At 40.3% G+C, this 17,272-nt stretch overlaps 1 protein-coding gene and 1 long non-coding RNA gene across 3 annotated transcripts in view; one reads left to right on the forward strand and one right to left on the reverse strand.

Moving 5' to 3' along the window:
* The window catches only part of LOC111869948 (neurotrimin), a 265,363-nt gene that overhangs the window by 170,247 nt on the left and 77,844 nt on the right, over positions 1-17,272 (forward strand). For both annotated transcript variants that reach the window (XM_023861847.2, XM_023861848.2), the window contains exon 3: positions 3,704-3,807. In XM_023861847.2, coding sequence (XP_023717615.1) covers positions 3,704-3,807 — 104 coding nt within the window. The remainder of the gene's footprint in view (positions 1-3,703; positions 3,808-17,272) is intronic.
* LOC117282746 overlaps positions 1-17,272 on the reverse strand; it is a 538,891-nt gene that overhangs the window by 168,663 nt on the left and 352,956 nt on the right. The gene's annotated exons all lie outside the window — the stretch shown is intronic.

Here is a 17,272-nt window from a genome sequence, read left to right on the forward strand (position 1 = left end):
CAAAGCTGATAATCGTAGCTCAGAAAATTTGTTTTTCTGGTGTATGATACAACATGCGTTTTAGCAATATTAAGTTTCATGGAGTTAGCAGTGCACCAGTCACTTAAGGAATTAGTGTCAGATTGAAGTAAGAGGCAACCATGAGGAGAGTTAATAATGAGGAGAGTTAATAATGAGGAGAATTTTTAGATCATTGGCAAAAATTAGAAATTTACTGTAGTTAACAGAGTCGCATAGGTCATTTATAAATACATTGAAAAGGAAAGGCCCCAGAACAGAGTCTTGCGGCACACCGGACGTTACGTGAAAAGGCAGGGAGAGAGTGCCAGAAACGCGAACCCGAGATTGTCTGTTGGTTAAGTAACTGCGAAACCGGCTAACATAGGCATCAGAGAATCCGAAGGAGCTTAATTTATGCAAGAGCATGTTATGGGGGTCGGGGTCAAAAGCATTAGAAAGATGAAAATAAACGTCATCAGGTTGACGCTGACCGCGTCAAGAAGTCGAGAAACGTCACTAAATTGGTAACTGTAGATTTAGTTCTGGTAAAGCCATGTTGGTTGGATTTAAATTTAGAGAAATGAGAAACATGGTCATGAATAATGAATTCAAACAATTTAGAGAAATTCCTGAGAATAGAAATAGGCCTGTAGTTGCTCACAGCGGCATGATTGCCTCTTTTAAATACTGGTACAACAGCAGATTCTTTCCATGCAGAAGGAAAATACTGCTGCGTCAGGATCAAGTTAAATATATGCCTAAGTATAGGAATAAAAATACCTGCACAATCTTTGATGATAAAACCAGGAATACCGTCAAGCCCAACAGATTTTGATGGTTTTAGTCTCTTGATGACGTTGTACACATCAGCATCAGAAATGGGGCAAGGGATAAAATTCAGAAGTTTGCGAGAGAGGGTGAATGTCCTTAGAGCAGTGGTTACTGTAAACAGATTGAACGTGCTTAGTGAATGCATCAGCAACAGCTTCGGGCTGGACTAGGTGTGTACCATCAACTTCTAGATAAATGGAACCGGATCTATGTTTTCTGAAATTAGATACGTATTTCCAGAAATGTTGGGGCGATGACTTTGTTATCAGTTGTCTTCAACCACCTAAGCCTGTCGGACTTGATGGTATTTTAACTAGTTTTCGATAATAGGCGAACCTGTCATAAATGTAATCAGAAGGATTATTTTTAAAACGACAGTGGAAATACTTTTTCTTGGTGATGTAATGCCTTAAGGTATAGGAGAACCAGTGAGGGAATTTAGACTTGCAGCGATACCCACAAAGAATTGCCTGTTCCATGACACTTCTGACAGCAACACTGGGGCTGGCGACTGCTACACCAACAGATGAGGTTTCATAANAATTAAGCACTAAACCATGAAGGCGTATGGAGAGTTGATATATAGATCCAAACTTTCTTGACCTATACACCCACGCCTTATGCGCCTTCATGGCGTAGTGCTATGTACAATGATGAATTGCCATAGCCTGTATACTTCAGAGTTATTAGAGTGAAAAGCCAAGGTGGATGTGAAGGGCCGGGCATGCACCACGTATTAAAGACACGTGAATTTCACGCACAATACCGGTCGGAGCATGTGTAAGGAAACGGCCGATCACTTGTGGAATTTGGATATAGTTTGGAAGACAATATTAAAATTGATCTTAAATTGGTATGTGACCCCAGGTGAAATAATTATTAGTGTTGTAAGGATACTAATGAGGGAAATATAGTTTGCATTCTGATCTAAACTTTAGAGAAACATTTGGGTTAATATTTATCCTTGATCAATTCATCCATCCATTCAATGGCTGTGCACAAAAATAAGCTCTTGGCATCAGCTGTAAACATCAGCAGCCGTCTCAGTGAGGACTTAATTTGTAGTTCTTTCAGCACTCTTAGACAAAAAAAAAAACGAGGCACCTACGACACGTCATAATATGCAACACACAAAATACTACTTTCAAAAGAACGTGCCAGTATAAAATGTCATACCGTGAAGAATCTTTAATATGCCTTTATAATATACGTTTAAAAGCATATATTATGTAGTAAATTACTTGATGCAAGTGAAGGTGCTAATTAAGACAAGCACTGTCTAATAGATCAAAAACTCGTATATTAAAGTTAGAAAGAACTAAACCACGATAATAAAATCTAAATCTACGTAAAAGGAGAGCCGAGGTACAGTGATAGGCTACGGGCTGGACGGTCGTGGTTCGATTCCTGGAAGCGGTATTAATTTCTCTCTTCTCCTTTGTGTCCAGACCAGCTCTGGGGTCAACCCCCTACTATCTAAAGGATACCAGCGCTATTTCCTCAGGGGTAATGGGGCAGAGACGTGAAGCTAACATACACCTCCATCTAGTACCGAGGCCAAGAATTGTGGAGCTATACGTCCACTCACCCATACGGCTTCATGTCGTAGTGTTTAGTTTCTTAAGTAATTAAGCACAGAGACTACTTTAACCTTTTATCCTTTATAAAGTATATAAAAAGTCTGGTGATATGCAGAATTTAATGCACAAAAATTTGACTATGGAGTAGCTCGAATTAAATAAGTTATTATTCTTACAAAATGTTAACAAAGGAAATAAAGTTGCGCGGAAAAGTGTCAATGTATCAGCAGTTTATAAAACACTAACAAAAGAAGCACATCTAGCTGAAGGACTGATATTGTAGTGAACGTGTACGTTAAAGGAAAATTAATCTCTTGTAAACCTTATGTAAATTAGCAGTATCCGAGAAGCAAAGACAAGCAGATATCCCCCTTACATCCGTGCATATAATTCTGTGTACGCGGCTGAGACGCTGAATCATATAGTAGGCAATCTCGTAGTATTTTGATAACAAGTTGAGAAAGGTCAGAGCAGCTGTCACTGTACATGGTGTAACAATTCGAAATAGAAGCCTCGTGATATAAACAACTTTCAAGTAGGAATCCTTCCACATGCACCTCAATATTTTCCTTAACGTTAGGAAAGTTGATATTATCACAACTAGAAATGCTCCTACTTTACCTCGCAAAACTGGTGTGCCGGTCAAGTTGTCCCTGTGCTTAACTAATTAAGCTTTACGCCAAGAAGAGGTATGGGGAGTGGATGTATAGATCCACATTTTCTTGTCCTCGGAACTAGTTGGATGTTAATGGTTAGCTTCACGCTCCGGCCGCTTTACCACCAGGAAAGAGCCCCTGGTATCCACTGTATAGGTTTGGTGAACCGTAGAACCGGTCTGGATGATTGGAGAAGAGAAAATTCTTGACCTTACCGGGATTCGAAATCCGACTATCCCGTATCTAGTCTCTATACCGACTATGCTACCCCGATAACTTTATGAGCTTGTACCTTCAAATTAACTCGCGTGTTTTATTTTTCCGTCACTTAGTTTCTGCATCTGGAGAGGTTCATTCTTTCATGTATTGAAACTTACATAATCCTTTCAATTTAATTTTCAAGCCCGTTATTAAGGCCGATGGGCACTCGACATTTCGGAAACATGGTTAAGTAGCGGATAAATGGATGGGCTGATAAGTTTGCTAGAGCCGTCTCCATAAGAATTAAATCTTTAGACGAATGTCACGTAGGTTTGAATTGAGTTGGTTCTTGCCCCTTCGTTATCTCTGCGACATCTCCAAGACTTCCACGTCCAATAAGATGATTTCACCTTCTTTCCCTTTCTTCTGTTTCAGAGGCGCTGTTGCCACGTTTTGCCGAACCCATTCCCAATGTGACAGTGACCATTGGTCGTGACGCTCTTCTAGCCTGTGTGGTAGACAACCTGCAAGGATTTAAGGTAATACCGCCCTTCCTCACAGCGGCATGATAAAAGGTAGTATGAAGATATACTCGTAGCAATTAGGGATGCGAGACTTGAGTTTCTCAAAGCGGTAACTATGAAGAGGGTTAGGCCGCGCCATAGTTCAAGCGGTTAGTCGCTGGCTTCCCACCGCGGCGGCCCGGATTCGATTCCGGGTCTGGTAAAGTGGATTTGTGGTGGATAAAGTGGCGCTGGGGCGGGTTTTCTCCGAGTACTTCGGTTTCCCCTGACAAACTTCATTCCACCAAATTCTCCATCATCATAATCACCCGGGGCAGGCTACAATAGGCCAATCAGTGGCCACCCCCCACTAAGCGAAAATGAAGATTGTTCTGAAATTTTACACCGTGGAGTCCGGTAAAAGTATATTGACGTTTCGGAGAAATGCACTGGTTCCAGCTTGATGATCTAAGATTAAACAAAAAAAAATCGCTTGCTGCTTGCTTCTCTCGCTTGTTCTTTGATCCTGAAAATTGAGGCAGTGCGTTGTTCCGAAACGTCTGCAAAATTCTACCGGAGTAGACCCTGTAACATTCCAGAGCATAAATAATCATCAAATATGAAGGATTTAGCATCTCGGCGAAAACAAATATGATTTGCAGATTCTAAATGATTCTGACAATGGTGTATAATACCTCACCTGAGGACAGAAAAAGATGCACTTTCCTAGACTTTTTTTTTATTTCTAGAATACCAGACGATGGACAAAATTAAAGAAACAGTAATTGTGGGGATATATTTTGAGTTTACTGTTTTATGTAGAGCAATACGACTTAAGTCCCATGAATGAAACTATGCAGTTCAATTTCTATAATTAACGAGCAGGAATTTTCCACTGAGCATCGACGGGAGAATTATAAGCATGCAGCTTTCCACAGCATTTTATGTAAAGTTTAAAGACATAGCGCTCTACCGATAACTTTGCTAATCTACGTGTTTCTAGGATGAAAGCTGGTTTGAGTTTCAATAGCAAAAAAAAAAACTGATTTCAAACATTTCACCAGAAGTACGTCCGAGAAATTGCGAAATAATTCAGTCATCACAGTCGATACCCGGTCAGATAAACGAAACTTGTGTCTCCCAAATACAAGCCACATGAATTGTCGTTCTGCATGTTTTCATAATTGGCCACGGTACCTTTGCGAGTTTGGAGACAGTAGCTTGAAACGCTCGAATCAATTCCCAACAATCCCAATGTAACCGATTCCTCTCTAAATAACTCCTGCTGTGCCTCTACAATCAACCACGTCACAACAGAACGTTTCTACATTTTAACCTTTTAACCACTAAATCATGTTTTCGATAATATGGTAGCTGAAGCAACTGATTCGAGGGTATTGTGAAGGATTTTTCAAAGCATTGCTAGGCAACGGCTCGGTAAACATCCCGCGACCGACGTGCACGCAACAATAGAAGGACGTCCATCTCTAGCCCACGCCGGAAATACGCAAACAGAATAGAAAGAGTGTATTCTATTGCTTGGCAGCAGCCAGCAACCAAAAGAGTGGCTAAGTAGCGGTCACGCCGGAACCCGAACAGAATAGCACGCAAGAATAGAGGGGCTATGTTTTGTGTGTGGGTCGCGCTGAGCCTATATAACAAGCACTTGTTGTAGTATGGTCGTGGGCATCAAGGGGCCTGGCGCCAAGATGAACTGATTGGTTGTAAATAGTCAGTTTTAAGGTAACCTTGACTCTGATTTTGAATTAGCTTAGTTAAATCAATAGAATGGGAACAGAACGGCACATACTCTGATGAACAATTAGAAGTCGGTCTGTAAAGACTTAGCGTGTGATTAGAAGAGACAGAGAGCCACAAAGAGTCCAGGAGAGCTGAGTTGAGAGTTCGGAAGAGGAGAATTCAGAAGACAGCTGAATAGTTGATTTGTTAGCAGATACTGAAGACGTTATTTCGTATGTAATAGTTACGGTAATCATGTGAGTGTAGTTAGTTAGTTAGTTAGTTACTAGAGAGGGTGGGTTTCCCCATGCACTTAGACCTGTAGTGGTTCATTGTGCTTCCCTCTATGATTTCTACCAGTCTCTATATCCTACCGGTATTGGTGCATACCATCAGTCCCGCCCAGCCAGCGAGACCGGCTCTACTGGCTGAGAAGTATCTATAATGCTTTCCCCATCTACCGGAGGTATTAGTGACTGCTGTTGGGCGGGAAACGGCCGCAATTTTGGCTCAGTGACCTCCTTTTGAGGTGTGAGGTTCTTTTACGTGCCGTAAAGCTACGACACGGGACCCACGGCTTAGAGTCCCTCCCGGAGGACTTGTTCCCTGAATTTTTCCGCCCTTAAAAATTCGACGACCTCCGCCGGGTATTTGAACCCACGTACTACGAGTCATGAGGTGGGAACGTTACCTCTAGACTACGGAGGCCACTTTGTGAGTGTAAGTATTAACTGTAGTTACGACTGGTGAATATCCAATAAATCCATTCATCCGACCTATAACCCGTTATTGTCTCCAAGCGGACCCCCTTACACGCGACAGTATCCTGCTTGGTCATTACTGAAGGAAAACCTGGACCCAGAAAGAGATTATCTGCAATGATGGACTTTGGTTTATTTAAGTTTTTGACTACGCAGGTGAATAGTGGAACAGTAGATGAACATTATCAGAGAGGCTGCCACAAATCGTTGGGTTGCTAATGCGACAGACACACACTCTCTCCTCGCGTCAGCTCTTTCCATGCGTGACCGGGCCAGTAGCGCAAGCGACAAGCTCACAGGGCAACAAATCACAAGCAACATCCAGCCAGATTACGGCAGATGCTGAAAATGTTCCTCGATGTGGCCACGCATCCTTGCCTTCTCCGTAAGAAGTTCATATTCGTGAGCCGATTCTCCTTCTCGGAAATACATTAATCTTGAAAGTCAGGTGTTCTGTGCTAGGCGTCTAAGGGATTTTCGAAGAGAATGCTATTAAGAGTGGGGATAGCTCAGTTAGTAAAGTGACTGACTACTGGCTGAACGAATTTTTTTTTTCTGACAGATGAGGGAATATACCTGTTTGGCCCTGAGTCCAGACCAACTGTGTTAACCACCGAGATTCGATATATTGCCGAAGCTGTGAATTCGTGAAGCTTAATTCGAATTCGCCCGTATTTCTTAATGGCGTAGTGCTCTATCACAGGGGCAACTTTACCCGCTTATCTCGTGTACTGGCAGTATAATTCATTTTATAACCTATAAAACCGAACATCTTAGATATACTTTGGAAAACTTCTAGAAGTCATGGTTGATGTTAAACCTTTACTATCCCCCTTAGCTATGCAGAATATCTATTGATATAAAATTATAATATCTATAATAATCCAGCGACAAATTTTCGAAGGGCTGATACCTGATATATATTACAAAATCATGCCATAAATTGTTTTCTTAATTTAATCTAGAACATTTTGAATATTTTAGTTTACGATATTGTGTTCTGTGACCAACATTTACTTTGGTGAAAGGAACATATAAACTAGATTCTAAATAGATCTTACGATGGTGCATAACATTTCGAATTACTAGGTTTTCAGACTTTGTCATTCGCCCGATATTCTACAAACCTAGAGAAAACAACGTTTCGGAAAACAGACCTGTTTCCTTCCTCAGGTGAGGTGGGAGGTACTTACACTGATAGGTCCGTTAGAAAGAGATAACTTCAATCAATGGACTATATATATATATATACGTGTATATATCTATATAACTATTGCCGATTGATTAAAATAAGTGACAATTTATAAACCCTGACAAACCGGCAAATTACGACTGACAATTTTACAGAAAAAACTCCGTGGCCTGTAGTCCGCAATCGAACTATACCGACCAAGAAACCGCCACTTTTCGGCAAAGTTTGTGCCAACATTTGCGGATAGAGGGTCTCACGTGGTCAGCGCAACGGATCCCCACGGCCGTTAATCTTGGTTTACTAAACCGGAGCCGCTATTTCCTTGAAATAGCTCCTCAATTAGTCTCACGAGGCTATGTGGACCCCGTTACAGACCCTCTACTTCTCAGAAAATCTAGTAGCGCGGGAATTGAACCCGGGACCTCTGGATCTGTAGCCAAGAATTCTGACCACTAGACCACAAAAGCGGTCGACAATTTTACGCACTCGAATAAATGTCAGGCTGTGTGAAATCCACTAAATGAATACAAAACCATAATTTGTGTTACTAAATTTACAAATTTTAAGACATTTTATGCATCTTGTAAAGCATGCTTTCATAATATGCACATTTTTCAAATGCCCTAACCTTTATGAATGTGAGATGTGAGACGAAGTAAGGAGTGTGTTCCATTACTGTTCTTTTGTAAATTGGTTAATGTAGGAGTATATTTTCAATCAGGTGTCGGTGAGCTATCATTGTAACGTTCTTTGTCCTATTTATAGGAAATATATTAACTCAACGAGTATATTTCCCGCAAACAGAGGAAGAAAATTGTTTACTACAGAGATAATATTAGGAGAAATAAGTTAAGGTTATGTTTAAATCTTATAGATTTCCATGAACTGGATGATCAAAACGTAATTTAATTTAACTGAAGAAATCTCAATAACTGTAGCTGCAAGATTTATTTATTATCCATTAATATCTTGATATTAATGAACGATATATTTTCGTCTTTTTTTTCTTTATACTGTGTTTATATCAGACCGGATCTCCTGCAATGAAATGTATAGCGAGTGTGACTTATATGTCAGAACATTGATGTATCATTCCTTTTACTCTTACTAGAAGTTTCTAACGGTTGAACACTTTGGCTCAGAGAGTATGAAAAATGAGTTCTCGAGCAACGAAAGTAGGACAGATTGCTTGAGAAAAAATGTTAGCCCTCCTACACGCCGTCTGACACAGTCGCAAACCGAGCCATCGGACACGACACCAAATTTCGCCTAAAACTACGTTTTGTTAAAATCCCCATAAAACAATAGAAAGAAACGCATTTCCAAGGAAAGATTGTATTTGAAACCGATTACACAGATCAGCGGAAAAGTAATGACACTATATCTGAGAGAGGACAAAAAGTAAGACAAGGAAAAGAGGGAAAGAATCAGATGGAAAAATAAAAGTGAGAGAGTGTAGAAGTGAAAGAGTAAGAAAGACAGGCGAAGGGGAGAAGGCTCCGTGAGTTGAATTTCCTCTTCTCTTTTTGTTATGTACACCGTGTTCGGCTGAAGCGTCTAAACTAAACTCGATCAGAACGTGTGAAGCCTAGGAGAGCGAGAGCTTGGTAAGCGAACCGGCAAAAAGTTACCAATGTCAACATTTGTTTAACATCTGCTTGATCTGAATAAAATGTCAATATGTTCAGATTTCTGCGTAGCACCAAGTTTTTGTTGCCCGTTGCCGAGAGTTTACTCCTGTTACCTTCCCACGAAGTACGAAGTGCTGAATTCGTTATTTATAGTACATTGCAAGATACACTGAACCATGAGAAAGCAGAGTTGGCAGCTTGCTTCTTTTCGATTACTCTTCGACCTTGAAGATGGAAACAATATGGTCATCCGAAACATCAATAAACTTCTGCCATGCTACAAGGCGTCACATCCAAGAAGAGTACTTTTCATAGTCACCATCGTGAGAAACTCAGATCCAAAACAGCGGACCCCATATAAGAAATAAATGTCTGAAGTGTTATGAAAATGGTTGACTCATAATGCTGCTGCTAACTTAAAGTCTTTATGTTATCTGATAAGTATTTGATATGCAGGACCTTTCAGAAGTTAGTCTTCTCCTGTTTTCATGATTTTTTTATCATTACTGATCTGATATTACTTTTTCACTTTTGATATTAGTGAAGATCGCTGGGACCGAACCCGGGAGTATACATTTCTCAAATATTCTAGGGAATTTACGTCCACAAAAATATATGTTACAATAAAAATTTAGGAGAATATCACAATTATACATAACGCGAGATGAATACTGTGCATGAGTTAAGTTGTATTCCCATTATATTCCTGCAGACTATACCATAAACCAAAAAGCTGAAGCTACCATTTCTACAGTGTAAGGTAAAAGTAAAGCTATTCTTGTAACAGGCCGTGGAGGCCCATAGTTTTGTGAGATGTAGAGACTCCCACATTTTTCAGAAAATCGGCTCACAGCTGGAAGTAAATTTGCCAGCCTTACGCCCCGGCCGCCCTTTACCCCTCAGGAAGATTCCTGGTACTCATTTATGTTAGAGATTGAGTCGATCCTAAGGCCATAGTGTGGATGGAAAGATTAGATAAATTGAAAAAGTCAAATGACCTCATCGGAAAACGAAGCCGTGACCTTCCGGCTTGTAGCATAGTGCCTCAACCAACTACGCTACCGAACACCCAAATATCTACAGTTTAAATGACCAGAATCTTAACTTACGACGGTCAAAGTCCCTTAGATATTAGCGCACAAAATATAATAAATATCTCAATATGCAACCAAATCTTCGGGTCAAGACACCACGTCATGCACTATTTTATCAAGTTATATGGAGCAAGATCATTTTTTGAGAAGATAATGGTATTTCATGTGGGCCAAAAATACCCTGAGTATTCGTGTTAACAAGATCTGCCAGTGGTTAAGTCTGAAGCCTTATGTAACTTTTCCTAACATATACTAGTCCTTTATGGTCAGGAGCTGCTAGACTCTTGTCCACTCTAACAACTGCAGGACCATCCATTGTCGGTTGTTCATGACTGCTTAGTCATTATATTTGCAGTTACGCATCATATTTCAAAGACGCCTTCTCCATCCGCGACCTGAGGACATGCCATGCAGTTGTGATTAGTAACTCAGAAAAAAGTAATTCTATATTTGGCCAGTAAGTTTTTTTCAATTTGCATAGTGGGGGGTGAAATCCAGTTGGGTCCACTCGGCACGGCGGCCACTGATTGGCTTACTGTACCTGCCCCGGGTGATTATGATGGAGAATTTTGTGGAATGAAGGTTGGCAGGGGAAACGGAAGCACTTGGAGAAAACTTACCCCAGCGCCACTTTGTCCACCACAAATCCCACTTGATCAAACCCGGGTTTGAACCCGGGCCGCTGTGGTGGGAAGCCGGCGACTAACCGCTTGAGCTATGGCGCGGCCTTGGCCAGTAAGTTAATAGAAGAGATATGAAGCTGTGTAGACCAATGAAAGTCAACCGAGATTGCGGAAGAACATGGCGCCTCCATCATTAGGGTCAAAGAATAAGCCAAAGATGAAACAAGCATAAAGCAGGTAGCATGCAGAGCTCGTTTCACGATCTTTTATTGCTTGGCTTATTCCTCGAACCTCGAGATGGAGGAAGCATATTCCTCCGAAATGTCAGTTGAACTTCAACAGATTATACTGCATTATATCACAGATGATATAAATATTCATAACCCTGCTGAGAGAACCTTAAATCCTATATAATAAATCAAGAAATTCTGGGAAGAAATAGCCACCTACTTTCGTTTCACCACATAGTATTTGAAACGATGCGGACCACACAGAAAACACTTCGTCCAACAGTTCTACTGTTGCGTGTATATTCATTTCCATAGGAATATGTTCACCGTGCACAAGAAGCGTTTCGGGGGCGGTGGCATTGGGTGAGCACACGCAGAGAGCAAGGCTATTTCACAAGTCTCCTTTTAATTCTTAAAAATAAGGAATGTATGTTAAAGAATAATTATTTCCCTCTGTAAAATCTCGCGAAGAATATAAAGATTCTCTAAATATCTGCTACAATGTTTTATTTATTATGCAAATATCTTTTCCTCGAAATTTCGCGTTATCTAAAGTATATCTACTATAAAGTCCTATACAACTTCCCGATAGTTGGCCTTACTTCCGAATAGCCATATACAGTAAAACTTGGTTATAGCAACATCGGTTTCTGCGACACCTTGTCTATTGCGTCAAATATTCAATGGTACGAACTAATTCCTCATAAAGCAACTGTTTTTATACCTTGCCTAGTACGACATGCACAAATGCATCAACCTCGTATGTAACGTCATTTTCATTCCTGAATTTCTCTGATATGGACATTGAACGTAATTTAGAAAGTGTGTATTGGGCAAGTAACAGGAAACAGATGAAGATAACTGATTACTGTACTCGTATCTAGGTACAGTAAGGCACAACAACTGATGTAATCTACTGTAATTTGGTGAGTAGGCCTACCTTTAATATACAGTATTAGTGCGGTGTGTATTGTCAGTGAAAAGCGCTGTAATATGTCTTTGATATTACACATTTGGGCAATTCCACGTTAATGTTACGTTAGTCTGTACTTAACTACGTATTTCACTAAAAATGACACATTTTAACTCGGTTTCTGGTAGATTTCTACGTGACTAATATAGGGCTACTGTGGAAGTGCCCATTTCGGTTACAACGACATTCGCTTATAACGACACTATTTTTAGGTCCCTTTGATGACGTTATAAGCAAGTTCTACTGTATATGTATGTACATCAGGTAACGGATAATTCCTGATGTTACATTTGTAAAATTACAACGTATTTACCATGGAAAAATAAATGTTTTAAAATCGGTTTGAATATTTATTTTCGAAAGTATATTAGACACAAATTGAATATATATTAATGTAAGTATGTACGGAAAATTTCAAGATATAAATATCTGAGGTATCTCTTCTTAACAAGTTTAATTTAAATCTTGTTGAAAGTTTCAGAAACATTGCGTATTTTGTACAGAGTATTTTCGAGCTTAGAGAAAAGCGATAATAAGTGCAGAATTTATTACGTCTGCGAGCGAATTTTAATCTAAATGCAAATTAATGTTATTTCCAATCGAATTGTAGACTATGTATAATACTTCAATTGTGTTATCCATCTGGTTCTGTTGCACAGTTACAGATAAACGTATGATGTAAGTCTGAAATTCAATAACACATGTTGCAAGTCTTGTCCCTTCTCTCGCATAACTTAGCCGAGATAAGAAGTAAACCGATGTGTTCGTGATCCTAGCAACAAAGCACATACTGAATTCACATCATTATTCATACGACACGTCTGCTAGATAGAAACAAAAATTCAAAATTATACCTTTAAACATGTGAGGCACCAGTAGCGTAGTTTGTTGAGGCACTATGTTACAAGCCAGGAGGTCGCAGGTTCGATTCGCGATGAGGTCAATATATTTAGCGGCACTATGGCTCTGAGGTAAAACAGAAATGAGTACCAGGCACTTTCATGATGGACAAAGGGTGGCTGATAATCTTACCGCCAACTGTGAGCCGATTTTCTAGAAAATGTGGGAGCCTCGACCTCTTACAACCTTACGGGCCTTCACGGACTGTTACAGGGATGACTTTACCTTTACCCTCAAGCAGGCTCGAGACAGCCATGTCGCTTAAAATTTTCGTGATTGTACCAGGAATTTTCTTTCTACTTCTAATGCATAACCCATGAAAGACGACGAAGAACACTATTTATTTTCATACATATATTTCTCCTTTATACATCTTTACCATTTTCCTTTCTTCCTATCCTATTTTCCCATTCCTTATATTCATTCGTGCTATCACCATCCATCCCTTGCCGTAACATTGAAATATTTCTCTTAGAACCATAATGTTGTTCCTCTCTGCCGTTACGATGTAGTGTTGCTGTTTATGCAGCTGAAAGACCGGAATAGTGGAGACAGAAAAAACGAACTGCGATAAGTAACGGCAAGATCAAAACGTATCCGCGACAACAGATACGCACGCAACAATATAGGAAATACTGCAAGCGACGATTTTATGAGGTCCGTGCCGAGGCTATATAACGAAGGCCAGGGGACAGTTGCAAAAAGTTCTCTGGTCGTGATCTTCTACGGGCTTGGTGTCAAGGGGAACTGACTGGCAGTAAACTGCTAGTAGTAAAGTAACTCTAACTGATTCAGTTTCACAATAAGTACATTTGATAAAGACCAAGCATTTTCAAAAGAGAGAAATCCATCCTATCTTCAGAGAGGGGGTTACATAAGAAGTATGACAATAAGGGTTCAGCTGGAAAAAACTTTAGTCGTGTGTCTCAAGCGATTGGCGCCAAGATTAACTGATTGGAGGTAAATCTTCAGTCGCAAAGTAACTCTGACTCTGACTCTGACTCTGAAGTTAACAGTTTCAAATGAACTTCGGGGGAGAGGCCGCGCCATAGCTCAGGCGGTTAGTCGCTGGTTTCACACCGCAGAGGCCCGGGTTCGAGCCTGGGTCTGGTCATGTGGGATTCGCGGTGGACAAAGTGGCGCTGGGAAAGTTTTTCTCCGAGTACTTCGGTTTCCCTTACCCATCTTCTTTCCACTAATTGCTTCACAACCACCATCATGTATCATCTGTTGCGTATTACTCTCACTTCCACATATGGAGCACGTCTGGGGCTGGTACAACAGGTCAGTAGTGGCCGCAGTTCCAAGCGGACTCAGTCTCACCCCACTAAAAATAAAAAAGAGACGCCAGGGGAAGACGCAGATAAACCGGCCCGCGACTTTACTGCCTCTACAGCTTCAGCGTATGGGCAATCGACTAGCAAACTTGCATTCTAGGACCTAAATTAGGATCTACCTAGTCTGGAGAGTCTGCTAAAATAAAAGACGAGGTTAAGTAAATTGTGGCATGTGACCCGGGATCCGGCATGTAAAACGGCAGTTAATTGGGTCTGAAAACTTGCTGACGAATGACGTAGAAAGGCTCTCGAACGGAGGGGGGAAGTAAAGAACTGTGAGGTCACACCTCAAGCTCTATGACATACTGCGGGATAGCTAATGAAAATGGATGGACCTTTAGGAATGACATAACATCCGGACGAGAAAGCCAAAGTAATTGTGGATTATTTAGAAAACCAGATCACGTCTCATGACCCGTGTGACGAAAGCCATGAGCAACGGGAGGAGATTACAGTTTAAGTTCTGTTCACATCTATAGCCTACATCCCCTTGAGAAATATATAACTCTGTGACACATATAAATTTGTAAACACACTGAAATTGAGAAAATTTTGTTGATTTGATAAATTCCAACTATTGCCTCAGGCATCTTCGAAGACCACTGGAGCATTTGACACATTCATTTAATCTCTGCCTTGGGCTGTCCGATTTTCCAAAGCGTTGGAAGAAAGCAAACTTTATGGCGTTACTAAAAGCTGGCAAGGGCATTAAATTCTCTCAGAATTTACGTCCGGCCAACCTTTTTGTCCACAACAAGCAAGCTATTCTAGAAAGTTATTGTGAAAATAGTCCAAAGACACGTTGAAGAAAGAGGCCTTCTTAATGCAAGCCCGTTTTGTTCCCGTGTCCGTCACAGCACGAAACTTCAATTTATGAGGCTTATGAAACACGTCACCTTATATTTCAACAATAACATGTCCACGGCTGCTCTATTATTGAATATTGAAAAAGCCTTTGATGCAATATGGCACGTTGATTTGTTATATAAATTATCATAATTAAAATTTTCGACTAGTCTAATAAGCTTATTAGCTCTTTTTTTTTTTCTTAGAGAAAATTCAGAGTTTCGTTTCAAAGTGAAATACCTACGCCAAGGGATATACAAGTAGGGGTGCCAGTAGGTTCTGTCCTGTCCCTCACACTGTACAGTCTATATATAAATGATACGCCCCAAACATCTGGTGTCTATTTAGGTTTTTATCGCTTATATGAGGCAGCTTGCAAAGAGGATTAAGTTCTCAGAAACATGCAGCGATGCCTCAGTGCTGTTGAGACGTGATAAGAACACTGGAACATAAAATCAACGAAGATAAGACTCAGGTCTTCTACTTTTCACATAGACTTAGGCCCCATGAGGCTCATCTTACATTGACCAGATGCAATATCATTTTCGTTAATCATGTAAAATATCTTTGTGTTACCTTTGGTAAGATGTCTGAGTGAAGAATGAAGTCAAGACCTCCAGGTCATTTATTAGAATCTACTCCCTCATTCAAAAGTGAACGTTTAATCGCCAAAATTAAACTAACCCTCCATAAGGCACTGATCAAATCTAAAATGACCGACTTACGCTTGCCCCACCTGGGAATTAGTGGCAGACACCTCCATCTTAAAATTGCAGCAGTTACAAAACAAGTTTCTCCTCACCATTAGAAATTTTCCAGGGTGCACATCAGTCCGCGATTTGCACACTGCTTTCAACCTTCCGTATGTGTAACATTATATACCAAAACTGTGAAGGCAAGAAACCGAAGTTATGCTAAATCATGAGAGGAACATGTTCGCAGCAAAGGGCAAGGCGAAGCTAGACACAGAAAATATAAGACGCTTAAACTAGGCGGCGCTCAAGCTTACGACCGTTCAAGTGACTAAGCTGCCGTTGCAGCATAACGTAAGTAAGATAGACATGATCTCCTTTGTATAACCTGGACTGATAATGGACTTATCTATAGTGCAGAAGGAATAATTTTCAATAACCTGCTCTTTGTGATATATACACTTGACAAAGGCGAAGCCTATTCATGAGAAACAAACCAATCCACTGTAAGAGAGAATGTTGCCTAAGTACTATGACTGCAGAGGTTCAGTTGTGAAAAAAAAAATGTGGTGTGAGCCTCAAGGAATTTGGTTCAAAGTTGAAGTAACTGACAGTAAACTGCCAGTCTTAAAATAACTCTGACTCTGACTCACTCTGAGTTAATCGAGCTAAACATAACGGATATAACAGATAGAGGCATTCTGTGCTATAGTGGTTTGTTATGTGTGTACATTAGTGGTAGCGTTATAATTATTCGTGTTTGTAGTTACGAGTTTTAAGCCTTCAAATAATCCAATTATCAATCCAAACTACGTGACTAGTCACTAAATCGTTACAGTATCTTTATCTCCTTCACCTTTTCTCTTGTATTCCTTTAATTTCTCTTTCACTTACACGTCTTATCTTTGTCCCTGTCCCTCTATACTAGCAACAACAGCGGGCAGTTTACCTTTCTCCTTATACTAGTATCGGCTTGTAGTACGTTTCTCATCTGTGAAAGAAACTTGCTATTATTTACATGAAGTCTTTCATTTGTTCTGTTTTTAATAAGAAGAAGCATACTTTTTACTCCACTCGTTTCGCTTTTCAGTCTAGCTCCTAGTGTTTGAAGATGGCTAAGTTCCGATTGTTTTGGATTGTTCAACGTTAAACAGAGAATACTGAAAAATCTGTCTGATAAGCATTCCACTGTCAAACCTACTTTTAGGGAGAGGAATTTTAAACAAACAGACGAGAGGGGTATACAATTTTGAAAGCTTCACGTGTTTAACAATTTCTGGCATTTCTAAGTACACGGTCTAATGAAATATTGTACCAGAGCTACAGGTTATCATTGTCTACAATTGTAACCCCGTGAAAGGAGAGGGTACACAAGGTTCAGTCATTAGAGTATTAATAAATATTACCGGACAGTAGCTGTGACTTTCTAGATCTGTATTTTGGAGGTGCTCGGTCCAAACCAAGGCTGGGACTGGCATCGTT

This window comes from Cryptotermes secundus, unplaced genomic scaffold, assembly GCF_002891405.2.
Source record: "Cryptotermes secundus unplaced genomic scaffold, Csec_1.0 scaffold979, whole genome shotgun sequence".
NCBI lineage: Eukaryota > Metazoa > Arthropoda > Insecta > Blattodea > Kalotermitidae > Cryptotermes > Cryptotermes secundus.